The sequence below is a fragment of the Sciurus vulgaris genome (genome assembly GCF_902686455.1).
Source record: "Sciurus vulgaris genome assembly, chromosome: 1".
Classification (NCBI taxonomy): domain Eukaryota; kingdom Metazoa; phylum Chordata; class Mammalia; order Rodentia; family Sciuridae; genus Sciurus; species Sciurus vulgaris.
Genome location: NC_136461.1, coordinates 39502433 through 39520714, shown reverse-complemented (window position 1 = coordinate 39520714; position 18282 = coordinate 39502433). Strand labels below are relative to the sequence as shown.

The window sequence follows — 18282 nt, the reverse complement described above, 5'->3', positions numbered from 1 at the left end:
ACTGCCTTGAGCATTATGCACAGTCTTTGGTTAAGTATTTGCACAGATATCTGTTTGGTATATTTCTAAGATTCTATTTTTGGGGTCATAAGGTATATGTACATTCAGCTTTAGTAGATACTACCAATAGTTTTTCGAAGTGGATGTACCAACTTATACTCCCACCAGTAAAGAGTGAAAGTTCCTGATTCTCCACATCCTCATCAATGTTCAGGCTATTGTTTTTGCTTATTTTGTTTTTACTTATTTTCTCATTTGAAGAAGAGTGGTATAGGGAAAAAAAGAAAGAAAGGAATGAACTAGTTTTTGAGCCAAGACAATAGCTGCCTTAAAATTCTAGTTCTATCACTTATTAGCTGTGTGATCTCAGAGAATTACTCCAACACTTTGAGCCTCAGATTTCTCTTCTGTAAACCTAGAATAAAGCCTGCCATGCAGGGTTGGTTTTCTTTAGAATGAAAGCTTATATATAAGAAGTATCTACAATACAAAGTGCCTAGAGACATCGTAACTATTATTCCTCATCATATACCAGTGTTACTGTTTCCTCTTTTGATGGTCACAAATGGGAAATGGAACCAAAAGAAAAACATGAAGTCTTGAGAAGAGCCAGGGTAATAAAGCAGACTGAGGACGGTGAGTGGCGTCTTAGATTCTTTACCATCATGCAAGTAATTTAAGTGGCTCCACTTCTCACATCACCAGAACTTTCTTCTTGGCTTCAGGTCAACTGTAGGATTCCAGAAGGCTGGTCCAGACAGCAAGGAGAAAGCAAAAAGCTTCTGAGAAGAATCTTAAACCAAGCTTTCCTCAGAACTGATAGAAACTAGCCAGGCATGGTGGCACAGCAACTCTGGAAGCTGAGGAGGGAGGATCTCAAGTTTGAGGCCAGACTCAGCAACTTAGCAAGAGCCTATGCAACTTACTGAGACTTTGTCTCAAAACAAAAAAATTTAAAAAGGGCTGGGGATGTAGCTCACTGCCCTGGGTTCAATCCCTAGTACCTTTAAAAAAAAAAAAAAAAGATAGAAAAACTGTGCCCAGCGAAGCCTATTCAGCAGCTCTGCCTTCAAGGCAAAGGTCCAGTAAAAGAACTGGGGAGCTGAGCCCAGCAGGGTTTAGTGGGCACCAATACAGCTCCTGGGTGGGAGATAGGTTTCTGCACTGCCACACTGTCAGGCCTCCTGGGTCAGCTCTGCATAGACAAGCTGTCTGGCCTCCTGGGCCTGCACAGCACCTCTATTTGCTATGTCATCTTACTACTTCACTGAGTTAGGTGTCCAGGCAACAAACACAGGAAGCACTGCCAACTCAGTAAGGAACTGGGAAATCAGAGTTTATCCATTTCAGGAGGCCTGGCTGGCAGACCCTCAGAGCAGCCCAACTACTATATTTTTATTTAATGTCACTCCTTCCTCCCAAGACTCCCAAACCAGTTCCACAAAAAATCCTCAGAGCCCCTTTCTTGCTTACTACCTCTGTCATGTCAGCCCTCTTACAGCTCTCCACAGACATCTAGAAAATATCCTGCATTAAGCGATGCAGTTTTTTGGTGCTAATAATGGAGTATATAGAAGAATGTGTACCACACCTACGCTTGCTGAGATTCTGTGAAACCAAAACTGTTCAAGGTCACCTGACGGTCAGGTTTGTCTTGTGTCTGATGGATGTTCACTTCACCAACTTTGTGAAAATTTGCACTTGTCCATGTGACCATCTTACAGGTCTACCTGCTCCAGAAAGGCCTAGAAAGTATCAAGGCTACGGGCAAAGTAATTTCAGTTCCACCAGCAGCCTTCTGCATGTCCTTACATACTATGTAGATTTTTAAATTTATGTTGACTCCCAAAGTTGAGCCCTATCTGTAGACTGGACAACCAGTGGTGCCTATGAGATGCAACATTCACCATTGAGCTACCTCAAGTGACCATGTTCGTAAGTTAGGACATGTCATTCTTACATGATGGAGATGGAGCTCTCTTTGCTCTGCACACACACTAGAAAGTTATACTTTTGGGGATCCAGAAAGAATTAATGAAAATATCCACAGAGTTTTCTCAATAAAATGTATAGTCTGAAAGCTGAAAAACATTTGCAAATGTGTTAATATATCTTATGTAATAAGACCCCCTTCGCTGGTCTTAATGATGCATCACAGGATATAACACAGACTTTAAAAAAAAGAATCAGAAATGTAAAATGCCAGCATCAAATCTGACATGTGAATGAACCAAGAGGATTTTAAAACATTACCTGGAAAATAAGAGAAGTTGCTAATGTAATGATGCTGAATATGAATATGTAGCATTTTAAGGTTATGAGAGATCTTAAAGAGAGGACACCTGTGTTCTCTACTTGGTCGGTTTCAGACCAGAGATAGAGAAAATGAATGTTGGTGGGAAGCACATCATCCAAACAGAGGTTGGTTTAGCAAAATCAGAACACTTTCTTCCTCAGGCTAATGCCTTTGATATTCTAATAGCACAATTTTCATTACAAACAAATATATCAGTTAGCCAAGTGTGCATATGTACGAATGAAGCATTCAGTGTGAGTCTCACAGCCAACTTTGCAGCTGACCAGGATCCAAATCCCTGACTTGCCTTCCTTCCCTCTTCTAAATGGCAATTAAGAACAAAAATTACAGTAAGCATCCAGGATAGAGCATTGAGGAGGTTCAGTTGACTTCAAACTCTAATGGTTGTACAAAGCACTACATTAAATCTTTTATGTTCCTGTGATATATTTTAAGAAACATTATACAGGCAGAAAATTTCAGGGATAAACTATTAGAGCAGTGCACAATAACGTAGGCACTCAAATCCTGTCATTGTAAATGTCGATGGTTTGAATGACTAATTACTCACACTCAACGCATTAACCTCACCCCTCCTACCACTCTTCTCTGCAAAATATACAACAAAAGCAAGCAGGGAGGCCTCAGACATGCAGCTGCTGGATCATCACCAGGGTCTTTTTATCTCTGCAGAGGGAGGTAAGGAGCAGAGGCCTCTTTCTCACGGTACTAGGGGTTGGTAGGAGAGAAGCCTCTCTCTCTGCCCTTGATGGCACCTCCCTTGCCACAACCTGGGATCTTTATATCCTCCCAAGTTAGCTGTAACTCTATTACCTGGACATACTGGGTCATATGTACATAAAAAGGGGTTTATTTTCACTATGGCTAGATCAGTGTATGTGAGATCGACAGAGATAGAGGCCCAGCATGCCAGGCACTGCTCTAGGTAAGCCCTTGGGATACAGAGAAAAAGACAAAGAAGGGGCCCTCGCTGAGTTCACAGTGAGGATATACAATCAATATCAAAAACACTGGGGGCCACAGAGGCCAATCCCATAATTTTAATGATGAGGAAACTGAGAACCGGAAGAGAGAAAAAGACCTGCCCAAGGTCACACTGCTAGTAAGAGGCAGAGAGAGACTGGAACTCAGGTGTGCAGATCACTTCACTTGTGACTCTTGTGACAATGAAGGCATGGTCATTTGAAGATTATACTTCTACTTTTTTGGGGGTGGTGATGAGGTGACCCATCTCTCACCTGATCTCTTCCACTTACCCACTGTCCACCCCACTGCCCACACCAAGGTGGGTGACAACTGTTAGTAGAGCATGCTGACATCGTATAGGGTCCCTCTACACCCTTATCTCAGTCCCATTTTAATGAAATATCAGGAGGAAGAAAGTAGAAGCTGGGGGTTTAGGGCAGCCTTTAGTCTGGTACCTGTCCTCACTGAGTTATCATGAAGACTGAGGGAGATGATGTGCATGAAATGCTCAGCACTATCCCTGGCTTGTTAATCCCTCCACAGGTATTAGTGATGATTGATGTTAATATTATTAGAAGAGAACAGAGGGAAAGATAAAAAACAATACCTAAGAAACTAGGTTAGGAGTTAGAAAAGCTAAGAGTAGCAATGTAATCAAAGGGCAAAATCTTTTCTTCCTTCCAAAATTACTCTGTTCATATAATATCTTGCTCTTAGAATTCATTCACTCACTAAACAAACAAATATTTATTGCCAAAGAGTCCAAATGTCAGAGGAGAAAGCACATCCTGTGGCCAGGGAAGTCCTTGAAGTGTATTAAGCAAGACCACTCTAAAATTCTAAAAGTGTACTTAAGGACTAAAGTACTAAAAATGTACTTAAAGTCCTTTTAATATTTCTTCCAACAGTTTGTGAATTGCTTACACCTCCCTTCACCCTCCACTATTCATAAAGCTTTAATCTGCTCACATTTGGGGGAAATTAGAGTTGCTGGACTGGTGCTCCTTCTCACAATTAAAGACAGTCATTGTCCAAGGCCCCCAAGAACCACATCAGGGGGATTCTGTAGTCCTCTCATCAATCCCAACAGTCACACCATATTGTATCCTTGTCCCAATAGTGTCCATAAAAATGGCAGTCTGATAAACTATTGTTTTGCATTTCTGCATTTTAACCTAGTATGCGCATTCAGGATTTACTTTGTGAGGAACTAAAAGACTACGACTTTGCATTACAAGAGTCTGCCCTGATGTAGAACTCACTATTGTAACTGGTCATTCAGGAGCCCAGTGCAGGGCCCTTGTACACCCACACCAGGCTCCCAGCACCCCTCAACTCGCAGTTTTCCACTCTGGGTCTCACTGCTCAATTCATGCAAAGGGATCAGGAGGAAAGAACCATAGAAGGTCACAGGAAAATAATGTTTCTTTTCCAAATACTCTTCCCTTCTGTTTTCAAGCCCCTTTAAATGTCAGCAGTCCCAGAAACTAGAAAGATGCTAAAGGAATATACAGACTGCGAACATATCTCAGGTGTGTACACTTGAGACACACATGGATCTTATTAAATATTTTAACGAATATTTAAAGGTGTTTTCTTTTACCGTGTTGGAAGGACTTTTGAAAATGTATACATAAAGGCTAACCCTTATGTAATAGAACAAGTGCTCCCAAGAGCACGAAGAATAATGTTTACCAAGGGCAGTCACTGAATCGAGCCATTAAAGAAATAGATTTAAATTATTCATGAGAGCAAAAATAAAAGTTCTAATTCTCTTTGTAGGCATTTCCCACTTAACCCTTATAAAATTCTGACATGCAGTATGTTAGACTCTGGTAGAGCTGTCCTGACTATTGCATTTTGCCCGCCTTTCAAGAGCCTGAAAAACAAATCCCCAAAGTTAGAAAATTACACAGCAGGCTCTGTGTTCCTGAAGACAGACATTATTTTTAGGAATAATTCCTCACTTCTTGCTCCTTGAAAGATACTAAAAATGTCTGTACAGCCCCCCAATTTCATATTACTTTGAAGTTTCCTCTATTAGCTCATAAAATTTCACCCCTCCCCTCCTTTTTTCAAGAGGCTTTAATTTGCTCCAGTCCCTTCAGATTAATATTGTTTTCTAAATACAACTTTCCTGGTTATGATTCAACGATGAAAGATACATGTCATTCAGGGGGCCCAAGAGGAGGGGCCAGCTCCATGATCTCATCACTCTAGAAAAGGGAACTCGGAGGTGATGACTCGCACAGACCACTGGCTGCAAACCACATCCAGGCCCCCCAAACCATTCACACCAAGTTTCCACAGATTCTGCTGGAAGGTAACCAGAAAACTCTAGAAAAAAATTTAATTTCAACTGGGAAAACACTGACAGTTTAATAATACCTTTGGGCACATGCACAAATAACCTGAAAGACCTATTTACTCTAGGAAGTTCGGTGGTCATAAATTCTCAGTATATCCTTAAAACAAGTGTATTTAATTCAAAACAAGTTTACTGGATGCTATTATTAGGCCAGAGCATTGTTCTAGGAATTGAGGAAACAAAAATCATTTGGTCCCTGCCCAGTACAGGAAGTTAAAACTGGAAAGATGGCAGAGGATAACAGGTAAACAAATAATTAATTAAAATCAACCGTAAACACCTTTTATTTTAAGCAATTCCCTTCAGAGTTCCACTAATGACTCCCTTCCTTGCCCAAAGCACATACACTGAATACACTCGGACTGATCCTATGCTGTTCTGATACTGAACTGACAGTCCTGCTCCTGGTCTAAATGCCTCTGTCCTAAACAAATGCCTGTTTGTAACAAGGAGGGAAGCTTGAGGCATCCCTCCTTTGAAATGGCATCTTCTTCAGTGAGATGAACACCAGGCATGCCAAAAGTATTCTCAGTGGAGGTAGTCAGGGCTTTTAAAAAATCAGCAGTCGCTGGAGAGAACAAGAGACATTAATACTTAAAATAGCAGGGCCAGCATGGATATGAAAAGCATAATCAAAATTTAATTTCTCTCAGGCATTATTCTCAGAATCACAGAAATCCAAGTTTTTAATCTTCTTCCCCAGACACATCACGCACACTTCCTCTCCTAAATAAATACTGACCTCCTTTATGCCCTACGGTTGTTTCTTTAGAGCTTCACTTTGGGCCTAAAATGATTCCTGGGGTGTGTCCATTCTGGTGCAATCCTGGTAAACCTCCTGGGTGTTCAGTTTTAACTGACTTTTATGGCAAACTCTCCAAAGCTGAGGAACATCTTGACCATCCAGGTCATTATAAAGATGAGGGAATGTTCCTTTATTCCCCACAATTCAGTCTTCTTTTCCAAAATGGCCAGTAGATAATATCAAACCTTCAATATGCTTTATATTTGAAAAAGGCAAATTTTTCATGTTAATATAAACACAATTTCCTGGGCAAGCTCAGACTAAAAAAAAAAAAAAAAATTGGTTGAAAAACAATTCCTTCCCATCCTACCACCTAAGCTTCTCAGAATTCTGAACATTTAACGTGGATAAAATAACTAAAATGCCTAATGATAAACCATGGGTACCTGTTGGGATGGGGACCAGTTGTGATAGTAAATATGTTACCTTCATCTTCCATACAAAGAGGAGTTAATGAGTCATTTGAAAAACTGTCCATGGACTGATTAAGTCAGATTTATATTTTGATTAAATGCATAAGCAATAGCTAATGGCACAATTCATGTAAACGTAAGTACTATATATTTATAAAATGCTTGGCTAGTGGCTCAGAGTGTAAGCAACCTCATTGATATTTAGCTGTTAAAAACAAACACATCTCTAAATTTGTTTTATATGTACACGCAAATTAAAAATTTCAGAAATCTACGTAGAAATATATTCTACTTTGAAAATATAGGGGAGGATAAGGAGGAGACTTAAGGCGAGTAGAGAGTGCCTAGAAAAATCTGTGTCGAGCAACCTTCATTTTTTCAAAAAGAATTGTGTAATGCCAACAGCTCTTCCAATTGTGCAAGTCAGAAGAGAGAGGTTATTTTGGGGCATTCTGAAGCTAAAGATACTGAGTGAAATCAAACAGCTCTCAGCACCTCAATGTGTGTACAGTGGCCATGGTCCATTGTACCCATGGACAATTCGCACAGCTTTATAGTTTCTCTACTTGTTCATTAATGAAAAGATCCTGAACATCATTCTAGTAGGATAATTTTAAATTTGAAGTTATTTTATTATGCTTGAAGTTTTATTGTTTGTTTCCCTCTTCACTGCCTTTCTTTTTTCATTTTTTGTATAATAGAGAAACTTTAGGTGGAAAAAGGACTTTCTAATTTGATAGGAGAACTTTATTCATCAAACTACCTCTGAGAGCTTAGTTGGACACCATTCCCCTGAACATTCTCTGGGAAGATAGAATGGGCAGGAGTAAAAGCGGACTTCACCAAATTTGTATTGGTGAGAATTCAGATCTCAACTGGGAGAAATGTGTCTTTGAATTATTCATGGGCAACACGTTTACATAGAAATGAGAAGTTCAAGATTTACAACTGTCAAGCTTTAAGTGCAATGAAATGGTCTTTCTTATCATTATCAGTAGAAATATAAATTGGCAAAATAGTTCTGCATTTTAGGTTCCTATTCTTGGACCCAATGATCCATTCTGAACCTTAGAAAAGGTTCCAAAATTACGTAGATCAAAAGTACAAATAATATCAAGAAAAGGAAAAAAAGGAAAGAAAAACAAACAAACAACAGACGCAACCTAAGTGCCTGACAAGAAAGATGGCTGCTGTTTAAATAAATTACTGTATAATATTATAGTATGGTATTCTGCAATTGTTAAAATTATGTTTATAATGGGTTTTTATTACACAAGAAAATGTGTATGATCAATGTGGAAAGAGAAGTGAAATAAAAGATTGATTATCTCAATTATATAAACACATAGAGTAGGAGGGAAAATAAAAATGCTAACAATAAATGGTAGGATTAAAGGTGATTGTTATACTTGTCTTAATCCTTATTTTCCAATTTTTGTCTTGTTTTTACAGTAAGAATATAGCAATTTTATAATCAGACAGGAAGTTATTTTTAAAAAAGAAAGAAAATGTCAAGTCCTTCAAACCAGTTTGGAGTCACAGTATTAAAAATGATTCTTTTTCTTCCCTAGAGCCATCCTGCAGGATCTCTCCTTGGCCACAGTCTGTTTGTTCCTACCATTAGAGGACACATGGGAACCCAAATGAATAAAGACTGCATTTCTTAAAACCATCTCTGGTTCAGTCTCCCCTTCACCTAAATCACTGTGAATTAGCAAGGTTACAATCTTAAGGCTGCCTTATCGTCTGGCAGCAACCTTCACGAGGACAGCAAGGAGAGTAGATGATTTATAAGGAAACCATTCCCTGGATCAGGGAGTGAAAAGTACTGATCCGTTCTAAAAGCTCCTGCTGACAAACTCTGATATTATGAACATTCTGCATTTGGACAAAGGCTTCCACTTTTCTTAATTACATGGTTTGAGCAGGAGCCTGCTTTCAGGATCTGCCCAATCACACAACAGCCATTTATTTTCCCAACAGCAGCTGCCAAAATTTCCCTGATCTCTGTTCTGTGCTCCATCTTCAAGGACATCTTGTGAATGTATGACACTGTCAAGCAGCATTCCACACCATGCTTTTTAAGCCTTGCTCTCTCTCTTTCCTGCATATGGAGATCCTCCTAATACATTATTTATTAAAAATCTCATGAACAGGAAGCAAAGTGGGAGGCAAAAAAAAAAAAAAAAAATCATAAGTATCAGAATATTTCTGCCCTCTCTGAGGCAAATTCTTTATTGTGGCAATGAACCCCTAATATTCTCTGTTCTCTGTGTGACAGGTTTCCTTTTGTTTTGTAGATACCAAATCTAGTTAAGTCCTTGGATCCCCTCTTTTTAAGTTAGGAAAGTGGGTGCCAAATCTGCAGCATCCTGTCTAAAGTGCATAGGACCTCACTGCAAACTTTTGCTTTTTTTTTTTTTTAAGGACGCAAACCATACTTCTGAATTAAATTCTTTTTTAAAATATATTTTTTTATTTGTCAATGAACCTTTATATATTTATATGCAGTGCTGAGAATCGAACCCAATGCCTCACACATGCTAGGCAATCGCTCTACCACTGAGCCGTGACTCCAGCCCCTGAATTAAATTCTTTTAATTTTCCTTTGCCTCAATTTCTTCATTGTTCTATTTCTTAATCTATCATATATATTTTATAATTTGTCTCATAAAAATAGAATTTTAGATTATAAGAGAGAATTAATAAGTTAATATTTTTGTCTTCACAATCTTTTTCCCTTTTCAAAATATGCTTTTGAAGCCTCACTAATTAGGCAAAAATCAAACTGGCATTTTTAAAATTTAGAAATAATAAGATTTTTAAAAACACGAATAAAGTTTCAAAAATATTATCTTTATATAACTCAAACTGCATAATACATAATTCTCAAATGAGACCCTTTTAGGACTAATTTACTATGTTCCTAAGAATATTCTGGATCTGATACATGTATATAAAACTAGAGTATCGAAAACAATTTATTTCTTTGTACCTTGTCCTTTGAAATCACAGATACAAAGTAAATTTGATAAACATTTCCAACTCTTGATATAGTCTTTTTATTCCAGAAATCTGCTTTGTAAAAATGCAAAAGACTAACAAACTTAAGAATCATCTGTTCTTAAGCTACAGCAACCTGAAATTTCTTTAGTTACAGGCATATTTTAAATCAAGTTATGAACTATGAACATGAAGAAGAAGCATGATATTACTGTGCTCCTTTTGAACAGTCCCTCCCCACAACCAAGTTAGCTCTTAAAAGAAGAAAAGCAGTACAAAGGAACAAAAACCAAGCAAAATTCCATGAAATGAATGAGTCCCTTCGATGGTACAGAAACTGTCATGTTAAATACCAGGAATACAAAGGAGAAAGTTTTCCTGCTTGCACGGAAGTCAATAAATAAGTAAATGAGTAATTAATATATAATGTCATAAATATAGTAATGGAGAATTATGTACAGAGTGCCTAGCAAAATCCCTGACTGGAAGCTGGCAAATGCTTAATACATAGAGATCCTGTTGTAATGCTGATAAAAAGTGCTTTGGGGTTACATGGGAAAATGTTTTGGCAAGCAATTACCATTAACTCTGTACATTGCTACCAACAATGAGCACCTACATAATAAGGTGATGTGTCTTTATGTATATTACTTCACTCAAATATCACACAACTTTTCAAAGTGGTTTTTAATACTTCCTCCACTTAAAGATGTGCGGTCACTCTACACGTGATGGAGAAATGCAGCTCCAGGCAGTGTCCACTGTCACTCAGTCAGAAATGCAACTTGAACCCAAGACTGAAACTGAATTCTGCACCCTTTCCTAAGCCTCTGAGGAAAAATTTAAGCAACATAAAATGCACTCCAGTAGTCTTAGAAAAAGTAAATCATCTAATCTGATTTAAAACATCCAGACAGTGTATCTGCTATTAGTGGAGAAATACTGTCAAGTGGATTGTTACAGGAAAGAACTTAATTCACAATTTTGTGTGGTAAAATGGAATAAGCACAAGGTTTGGAGTTGATCTGACCTGGGTTTAAAACCAGCTCCAGCTTTGACCTTAGTTTAGCCATTTAAGACTTTCTAAAGTATAATTTAAATGTACTCATCTGAAAGCTGTAACTCTATCTGACTTGTGAGGATTTAAAACAACAAATTTAAGGCATCAGGTCCAGAGTTTGGCACACAGTAAACACTCAATACATGTTAATTCCCTTTGTCAAAATCATAACATTCTGAAAAGACCTGCTCAATAAGACATACTGGCAAAGTTAACTAATCTAAGGGCTGGTAAGATTTATCTTTGGAATTTAATTTCTGAAATAGAAAAGAAGACTTTAAAATTCATCACCTTTGCCAGCAGCTATTTCCTTCATCTTCACAAAGCTTCACAAACATTCACTAATAAGTTCTCACAATAATGCCTGACAGGAAGATGTATAGATATACAGATATAAGGGGGAGGGGCTAAGTGAACTCTGAAAAAAATGAATAATGAATGTACCACTTTCTGATATTTACAAATATGATTTCTGTTATCTTTTGCACTTTGAAAAAACCCTCCAAGGTGAACAGTTAAAGTCAGATACTTCAAAGGTAAATTATCACAGTCATTACAGTTTCTGATTTCCTACAAGGAAAATGCTCATGTTTTCATGGGAAATTTCATAACACTGCCACAGTGCACTCTGTATACTGAGAACAGAGGGCACTTTTAGCTTTCTACGAGGACCTGCTCAGTGGGAAGAGCAGGAGTTGTTCTTGTTTTACCCTCCACCTGGATCGTTCTTTCCTTCCTGTGGATCCTGAGAAGCCGCTACACACACAGAATGCATGGCAAGATCTCAGGCCACGGTCAGAAAGGTGTGGTGAGAAGTGCAGAGATAACACAGAAAGTGTTACTCCCCCTGGAAAAAATGAGATCAACCCTTACAAACACTTGCTTACAAAGTAAGAATTCATTAAATTATCAACTAGAATCTGGGGATTTGGGAAACATGTTCACACTTATTACCCCATTTAATCTTCATGAAGACCCTGAAAGTTGGGTGAGGTCATTCCTTGCCATCACTTACATTTTGCAGGTGAACAAACTGAAGGTTAAAGAGCGAACAGAAGGTAAAGTTACTAGCCCCTGTTCACATGGTACAGAGCTGGGATTTGAACTGATGTTTCCTGTCACTGATATCCATCTTCCTCCTTTACCTATGACAAGTTCTGTAAAGCACATCCCAAGCAACACCTTTTGGCACTGGCAATGATGAACCAGAACACAGTGTGTGCTCCCATTTGTCGCTCTGCCACCAGGCCTAATGTGTTCTTCTCCAATCCCCCCGCCGCCTCTCATGGCTCCCACCTCTATCCCTGGTACCTATTTCTGTTAGGGATATTCACCCTGCAGTGTCAAAACTCTCTAGCTTCCTGTCTTCCTTTGTAACTGGACTGTGAGCTCCTTGAGGACAGAGGCTGTGTTTGATTCCAATTATCCGAGAGACCGGTGCAGCGCTAGTACACAGCTAGTACAGAACTCCTGGTTTTGTTGGTAGCATAAATGAATGAATAGATGACTCTCTAGGCCCTCACCTGTTTCCCACACCCAAATCTGCAATCCCTGTTGTTCCCTAACTTCTCTACTCTCTTTGCTCTCCTCAAGGTCAGTTTAAAAATAGGAGCACTTCATTCTTTTAAAGCTATGTTGCCCTTATCATTATTTCCCTCAACTGCTTTTAAACTGTACCCAAAGACTGCATTTATAAGGAAGGCCAGTGGCCTTCCACCTTGTGGGTAAAGTCACTTTTAGAGCATCTGTGTTTTCATTTCCACACTCCTTCTACTTCTGATCTCCATGGTTTTACACTTAAACTCAGTTCATTTTCACTTTGGGTCTGAATCTGGTTGATGTCTGCAGGACCCTCTTGAGGTTAAGAGCCCCACAGAACATTTCCACTTGTGGGAGTTTCTGTAGTCATACAAGCCAAGGCCAAAGTCAAAGACAAATCCAGTGGGGGCTCTTAGATTTCAATGCAACAACTCTTAGATCTGGGCTTGCCTGGCATGTTATTTCTTTTAAATGTAATTATTCTACATCCATTCAGTTAAATTCATTCAAATATTAATACACAGGCACTAGAAACTGACTGTCCATAACCAAATTCCTATTTAGCTATGTGACCTTGGGCAAGTTACTTAACTACTCTGTCTCAGTTTTCTTAAATGCAAGGTGGCACATGTTAACAAGGTAATGTTGATAGGGTTCATAAGAATGTGGCAAAGATTAAGCAAATTATTATTAGATACAGTTACATGACACTTGGTCCCTACCCTCTAGTAATTCATTCTTGGAAAATTAGTAGACAAAAGTTTCAAAATGCCATGAGGAAAGTACTATAATCTGAACACATTCTGCAATACATCCCTTCCATGTTTTTGCATATGTGCCCACTGAAATGTTTCTCTTACTACCATCTAACCAACCCTGAAATTTTGCAAAACTGTCTCACTGACCCCCAGAACCTCCTCCTCCCCTTCTGCCCTGATTCAGCTTTTACCTCCTGGTCTCACCACTGATTGGGAGGAGGGCCTGAATTTTGGTTGACCTCTTGTTCCCAGCATCTAGTACACAGAAAGAATTCAACCAACATCCACTGAATGAATCAGTGATGAGAGGCAGGTGCAGGATGGTAGGAGACTTTAGAGGGACAGAACAGGGACACAGGAAGAGACTTCCTCTTTCCCAGCCCACCAGGCTCCTGGGCATGCTGTGGAACACACAGTTCTATATTTTGAAGTCCTTTTCTTAAGTCTTTTCTTCACTCTTCCTGCTCTGTTTATTTTAGACTAGTACAGGCGTCAAGATCAAAACAAATGTAAACAAGTGGTCAATGGGGTCAGATCAACTCTGGGAGAATCATAATACTAACATACCACTAGCCACAAGAGGAAGAAAATATTTAGGGCTTCATTCAGAGCTCTGCACAAAAAGTACATTGCCAAATGCTTGGAAAATTATTCCTTTCTTACATGTGTTTGATGGAGAGTTTTGTTTTTAAAGTAATTTTTAAGTCTACACATTGTTAATGAAAACAAGGGAGATTTGGGACAAGAATAAACTGCACTTTTGTCTCAATTTAATCTAATTTTATGGAATAGTATACATAATGGCAGGAGGAGATAAAAATATATAAAAGTTTATGTCTATATTTTAAAACTAATGCTTTCCAGTTGCTCACACTGGAGCCTCAAGTAGCTTTATTTATAATTCCAGTTAGTAAGGAGGCCTTCCCTGAATATTTTTAACCTATGAAAATAATCAAATCATTCTTTCCCCTCACCATACTTTCAAAAGCAAATATTCTAACTTATTACAAGAAAGAATTGAACTCCAAGCCCTTACAAGATTTCAGACTCCAAAGCCTTTTTATCATGTGTGCTTTTCTTCACAGATCCTCAGGCCTCTCAGGGCTGGTGACCCCAGGGGGATGAAGACAACACAGCTTTGTGATAGGGACTGGCTGTCTCAGTCTCCATCACACTGATTTGGAGCAAATCCAATCTTATTTTCCTTTGGCATCTACAATCCTTTCTGAGATGGTATATCCTCGGTTTTGAGATTATCTGCTCTCCTTTTTGAAAGCTATGGAATGGGAAGTAGGTCTCATATTTCAGTCTAAATCTTCTCTCCCTGTGAGCCCTGAAATAAATGACCAATATCTAAAATGCCCACTGTAGGTGGACTGAACTAGTTTTTAAATTCCTCCTTTATTAACTGCTTACTATGTACCAGAATGTGAACTCAGGCTCTTTACATAAACTGTTTAGTAAATCATCTATACAAGTCTATGAGGAAGGTATTATTAAGTCTCATTTAGACAAGGAAATAAAGGCTCGGACCAGTTAGTGACTACCAAGACCATGCCAAAATAAGTGGGAGAAGGAATAAAAATCCAATTCCTCAGGCTCCAAAGCTGATATTCTTAACTAGTAGAATACTCTAATGGAGATGTAGAATCCTATGCTAATATCAATGGCCAAAGCATCTCCCACACGGAGCCACCAGAAGATCTCACAGGCTTACTGACTAGATATCCTGTCCTTAGTTGAATGACTGGCCAAATCTTCCTTATGATTTTCTTGGGACATTTAACCCAATTTTTAGCCAAATACAGGAAAACAGGAAAGAGTCTTTCCCTCATTACTGGGAGCCTGGCCTATTTATAAGTTCTCTATAACGGGATTTCTTGAAGTCCAGACATCTTAATACAGTTGTTCAATTGTCTGCTACATTCTAGGGATGACCCCCCTCATAGCTAGTTCAGGTCAGGCAAGCCCAGAAGTTGGAAGGATATATAAAGCTACACCTTTCAGAACAGGGCACTGACTACTTCAGCTTACCAAACAGAAACAAAACATTGGATGAATGACTGTGGCTTCACTGTGTTCACAGACAAGTTCTCACTAGTATCACTCTGTAAGCCATTATTTCTTTTTTTAAATAGCATTTTATTATGTGACATCATAAAATTTCACATAGTATTTCACATAGTGTGTGGTATCTACTAGTGCCTACAGATTTACTTACTCTGTTGTCTGCTTTCCCCCTCTAAAACAAAACTCCACAAGGGCAGGGACTGGTCTAGTCACTGCTATTATCTCTAGCACTTAGGACAGTGTCTGGAATAGCAGGCACTCAGCAAATATTTGAAGAAGGGACACAAATTAATATTGTATGATAATAATAATGATGATCTTTAGCACTATATATTCCAAGTATTGTTTTCTTTAAAAAAAATTTTTTTTATTGGAACTGGGGATTGAACCCAGGGTCACTACCACTGAGCTACATATTTTTTGAGACACAGTCTTTCCTGGTTATAGAGGCTGTCCTTGAACTTGAGATCCTCCTGCCTCTGTCTCCAGAATAACTGGGATTACAGGCAGAGTAAGTGGGATTTACACAAGGCTTGGATGTGTTAGTGACTTTACCATGACCATACTACAATAAGTGGGGGAAGGAATTAAAATCCTGTGTAAGGCTACAAAGTTTATTTTTTAACCTGTAGAATACTGGTAGGGGCTACCACACCAGGCCCCAATACTGTTTTAAGTATTTAACATACATTGGCCCACCAAGTCCTCACAACCACCTTAGTATATAGATACAGAAATTGAGGCACAGGGAGTGGAAGTGATTTTTCCAAGGCCACAGCTGGTAATCCTCGTAAATAGGATTTGAACTTAGGCAGTCCAGATCAACACTCTTATTAATAACCACTAGACATAATGCTTTTCATTAGTCCCTGCCTTTGAAGAGATGAGTAATACAAAATGGGACAGAGAACATGAGTTTTGGAATCGAACACACTAGACTGAATTCATGTCTGACATTTCCTAGCCAGGTGTCCTTATACAACTTACTTAAGTGACATGGTGCTTTTTCTTCAAAGTGCAGATAAAAATACCTGCTTCCCAGAGTTGTTGTGAAGTTTAATGAGATAACCTAAGTTCTTTTTGCAAAGTCTGACACATACAACATAAAGGGTCGCTATTATTGTGATGTATCACTGTTAACTGCGTGGTACAGAGAGCAAGTGACATAAAGGAGTCTAGAAGAAAGAACTATTGAAGAATTACAGGTGAGTCATGATGATCAGGAAAAGTTTCATGTAAATAGACATTCTCAAGATCTTCAGCTCAAAGTTGCAGAACTGTGGCTGCTGAGCAACGGCAGTGTCACAACCAGTCTTTACAACAAGGGGGCTTTGTATCCAAGACCCCACTCATAGGCTACAGTGGGATACTCATAGTGTATTTCAGATGAAAACACATTATGGAAAACCTAACTGACATTCAACTACATCATTTGGTTAACAGTTTATAATTAAGCATGAACTAGGTGCCAGGCACAGATACAAACCCAGCTCTGATTGTTGAGGTTATGGTGAAATGAGACAAATCCCAGAATGATTATGCAATTGGAAAGTCACTGATGGAAGGACGCTGGTAGAGGAAGCTCCAACCTAGAGATAGGAAAGCCTTACTGAGTGAGATGGAAACTTATTTGTCTTATGAAACCAGATGAGGAGAGATAAAGGATGTTGGAAACCCATGAATCTACCTGTACACATGTATGGAACAGCATAGTTCCACAGTGGAGCATGAACAGAAGGCAGAGAGCAGCAGGATGGGAGGCTGGAAACAGAGCAGGGGCCAGGCCACAGAGGTTTTCCTGGGCCTTGTGAAGGCAGCTACACTTGGTCTTGAGCCACATATTGATTAAGAAGTCATGTCTAAGACCTCATCTGAATCATGTTCTTGTAGCAAATACACTGTTTCTCTATGATATATAAACAAAACAGCACTAAGAGAGAAAGAATCTGTTACTTTTTAAGGCTCACTTCTGAATTTTCCTTGGGGCCCTATTTTCTTTCTGAATAGATCACAGGCATTTTTAGCACTAGTGTAGTTTATCACTACCTCATGATACTGTTCTCCTTTTGTGCTCTAAAGTAATTTAAAATTCAACTCTGTTCAGCAAACGTTCCCTTCTTTTCCCCAGCACAGTACCCTGAACAACTTGGTAAATATTTGCTGAATTGGTCTGGATTCATTAAGTAACTATGGTATAAAGTAGCAATGTGCCAATACACAAGGCTCAGATCCAGGGATAGGAAGAAATAAAAAGATGAATATCACAGCACTCTTGCCTAAATAAACTTGAAACTCTGATGATGCAAGTAAGACATAATACATGGCAATAATATACATACCCCAAGGAAGGCTGTGGGGTGCTCCATTCTCTCCATAGTGGCCTTTGAGGTGGTAGGAGTCTGAATCCCACATCTCACAGCACTCTTATCAAACATTTCCCTGAGGGCAGAGTACTATGTGTCCTTTACTACTAAATCCTCAGAGACCACCAAATCAGAACTCTTAGCATTTATCAAATGGATCTACTTAATCCTCATGACCCTGAGCAATATGAAACATTTTTCAAATGTGTAAATTGAGGTTCAGAGAAATATGTGACTTGCTTGAGGTATATTTCTAATGAGTGGCATAGTAAAAATAACAATAGCAGCAATCATTATTGTTGTTTTTCTCCATTCTAAGGAAGCCCAATCTCCATTTATCATTTTCTAAATGACTCTGTCATAGGATTCTCTTTTCATACTAAGTTAGAAAATGCTCTCTGGCTGAATAGAACTTGAGGTTTACAATTTGCATGCTTGAGCTCTTATTGGCTTTTCGCTGATATTGTAGGAACTTCAAAAAACTCTGGGTGGCTTTAGGACAGATGGATCTGCCCACATTGCAGGTAGGGACATCTACGCAGCTAGGTGCAGTAACAAGATGTATAGCAATTTTTAGTGTAAAGGTTCCCCAACACTCTTCCCCATTTCCTTCCCAGTTC

At 38.8% G+C, this 18282-nt stretch overlaps 1 protein-coding gene across 11 annotated transcripts in view; it reads right to left on the bottom strand.

Annotated features, from left to right (window-relative positions):
• The window catches only part of ELAVL4 (ELAV like RNA binding protein 4), an 85375-nt gene that overhangs the window by 50584 nt on the left and 16509 nt on the right, over positions 1 to 18282 (bottom strand). For 3 of the 11 annotated variants that reach the window (XM_079154810.1, XM_079154809.1, XM_079154808.1), the window contains exon 2: positions 662 to 748. The exons of the other annotated variants lie outside the window; for them this stretch is intronic. In XM_079154810.1, coding sequence (XP_079010936.1) covers positions 662 to 667 — 6 coding nt within the window. In that variant the 5' untranslated portion in view covers positions 668 to 748. The remainder of the gene's footprint in view (positions 1 to 661; positions 749 to 18282) is intronic. 11 annotated transcript variants of the gene reach the window in all.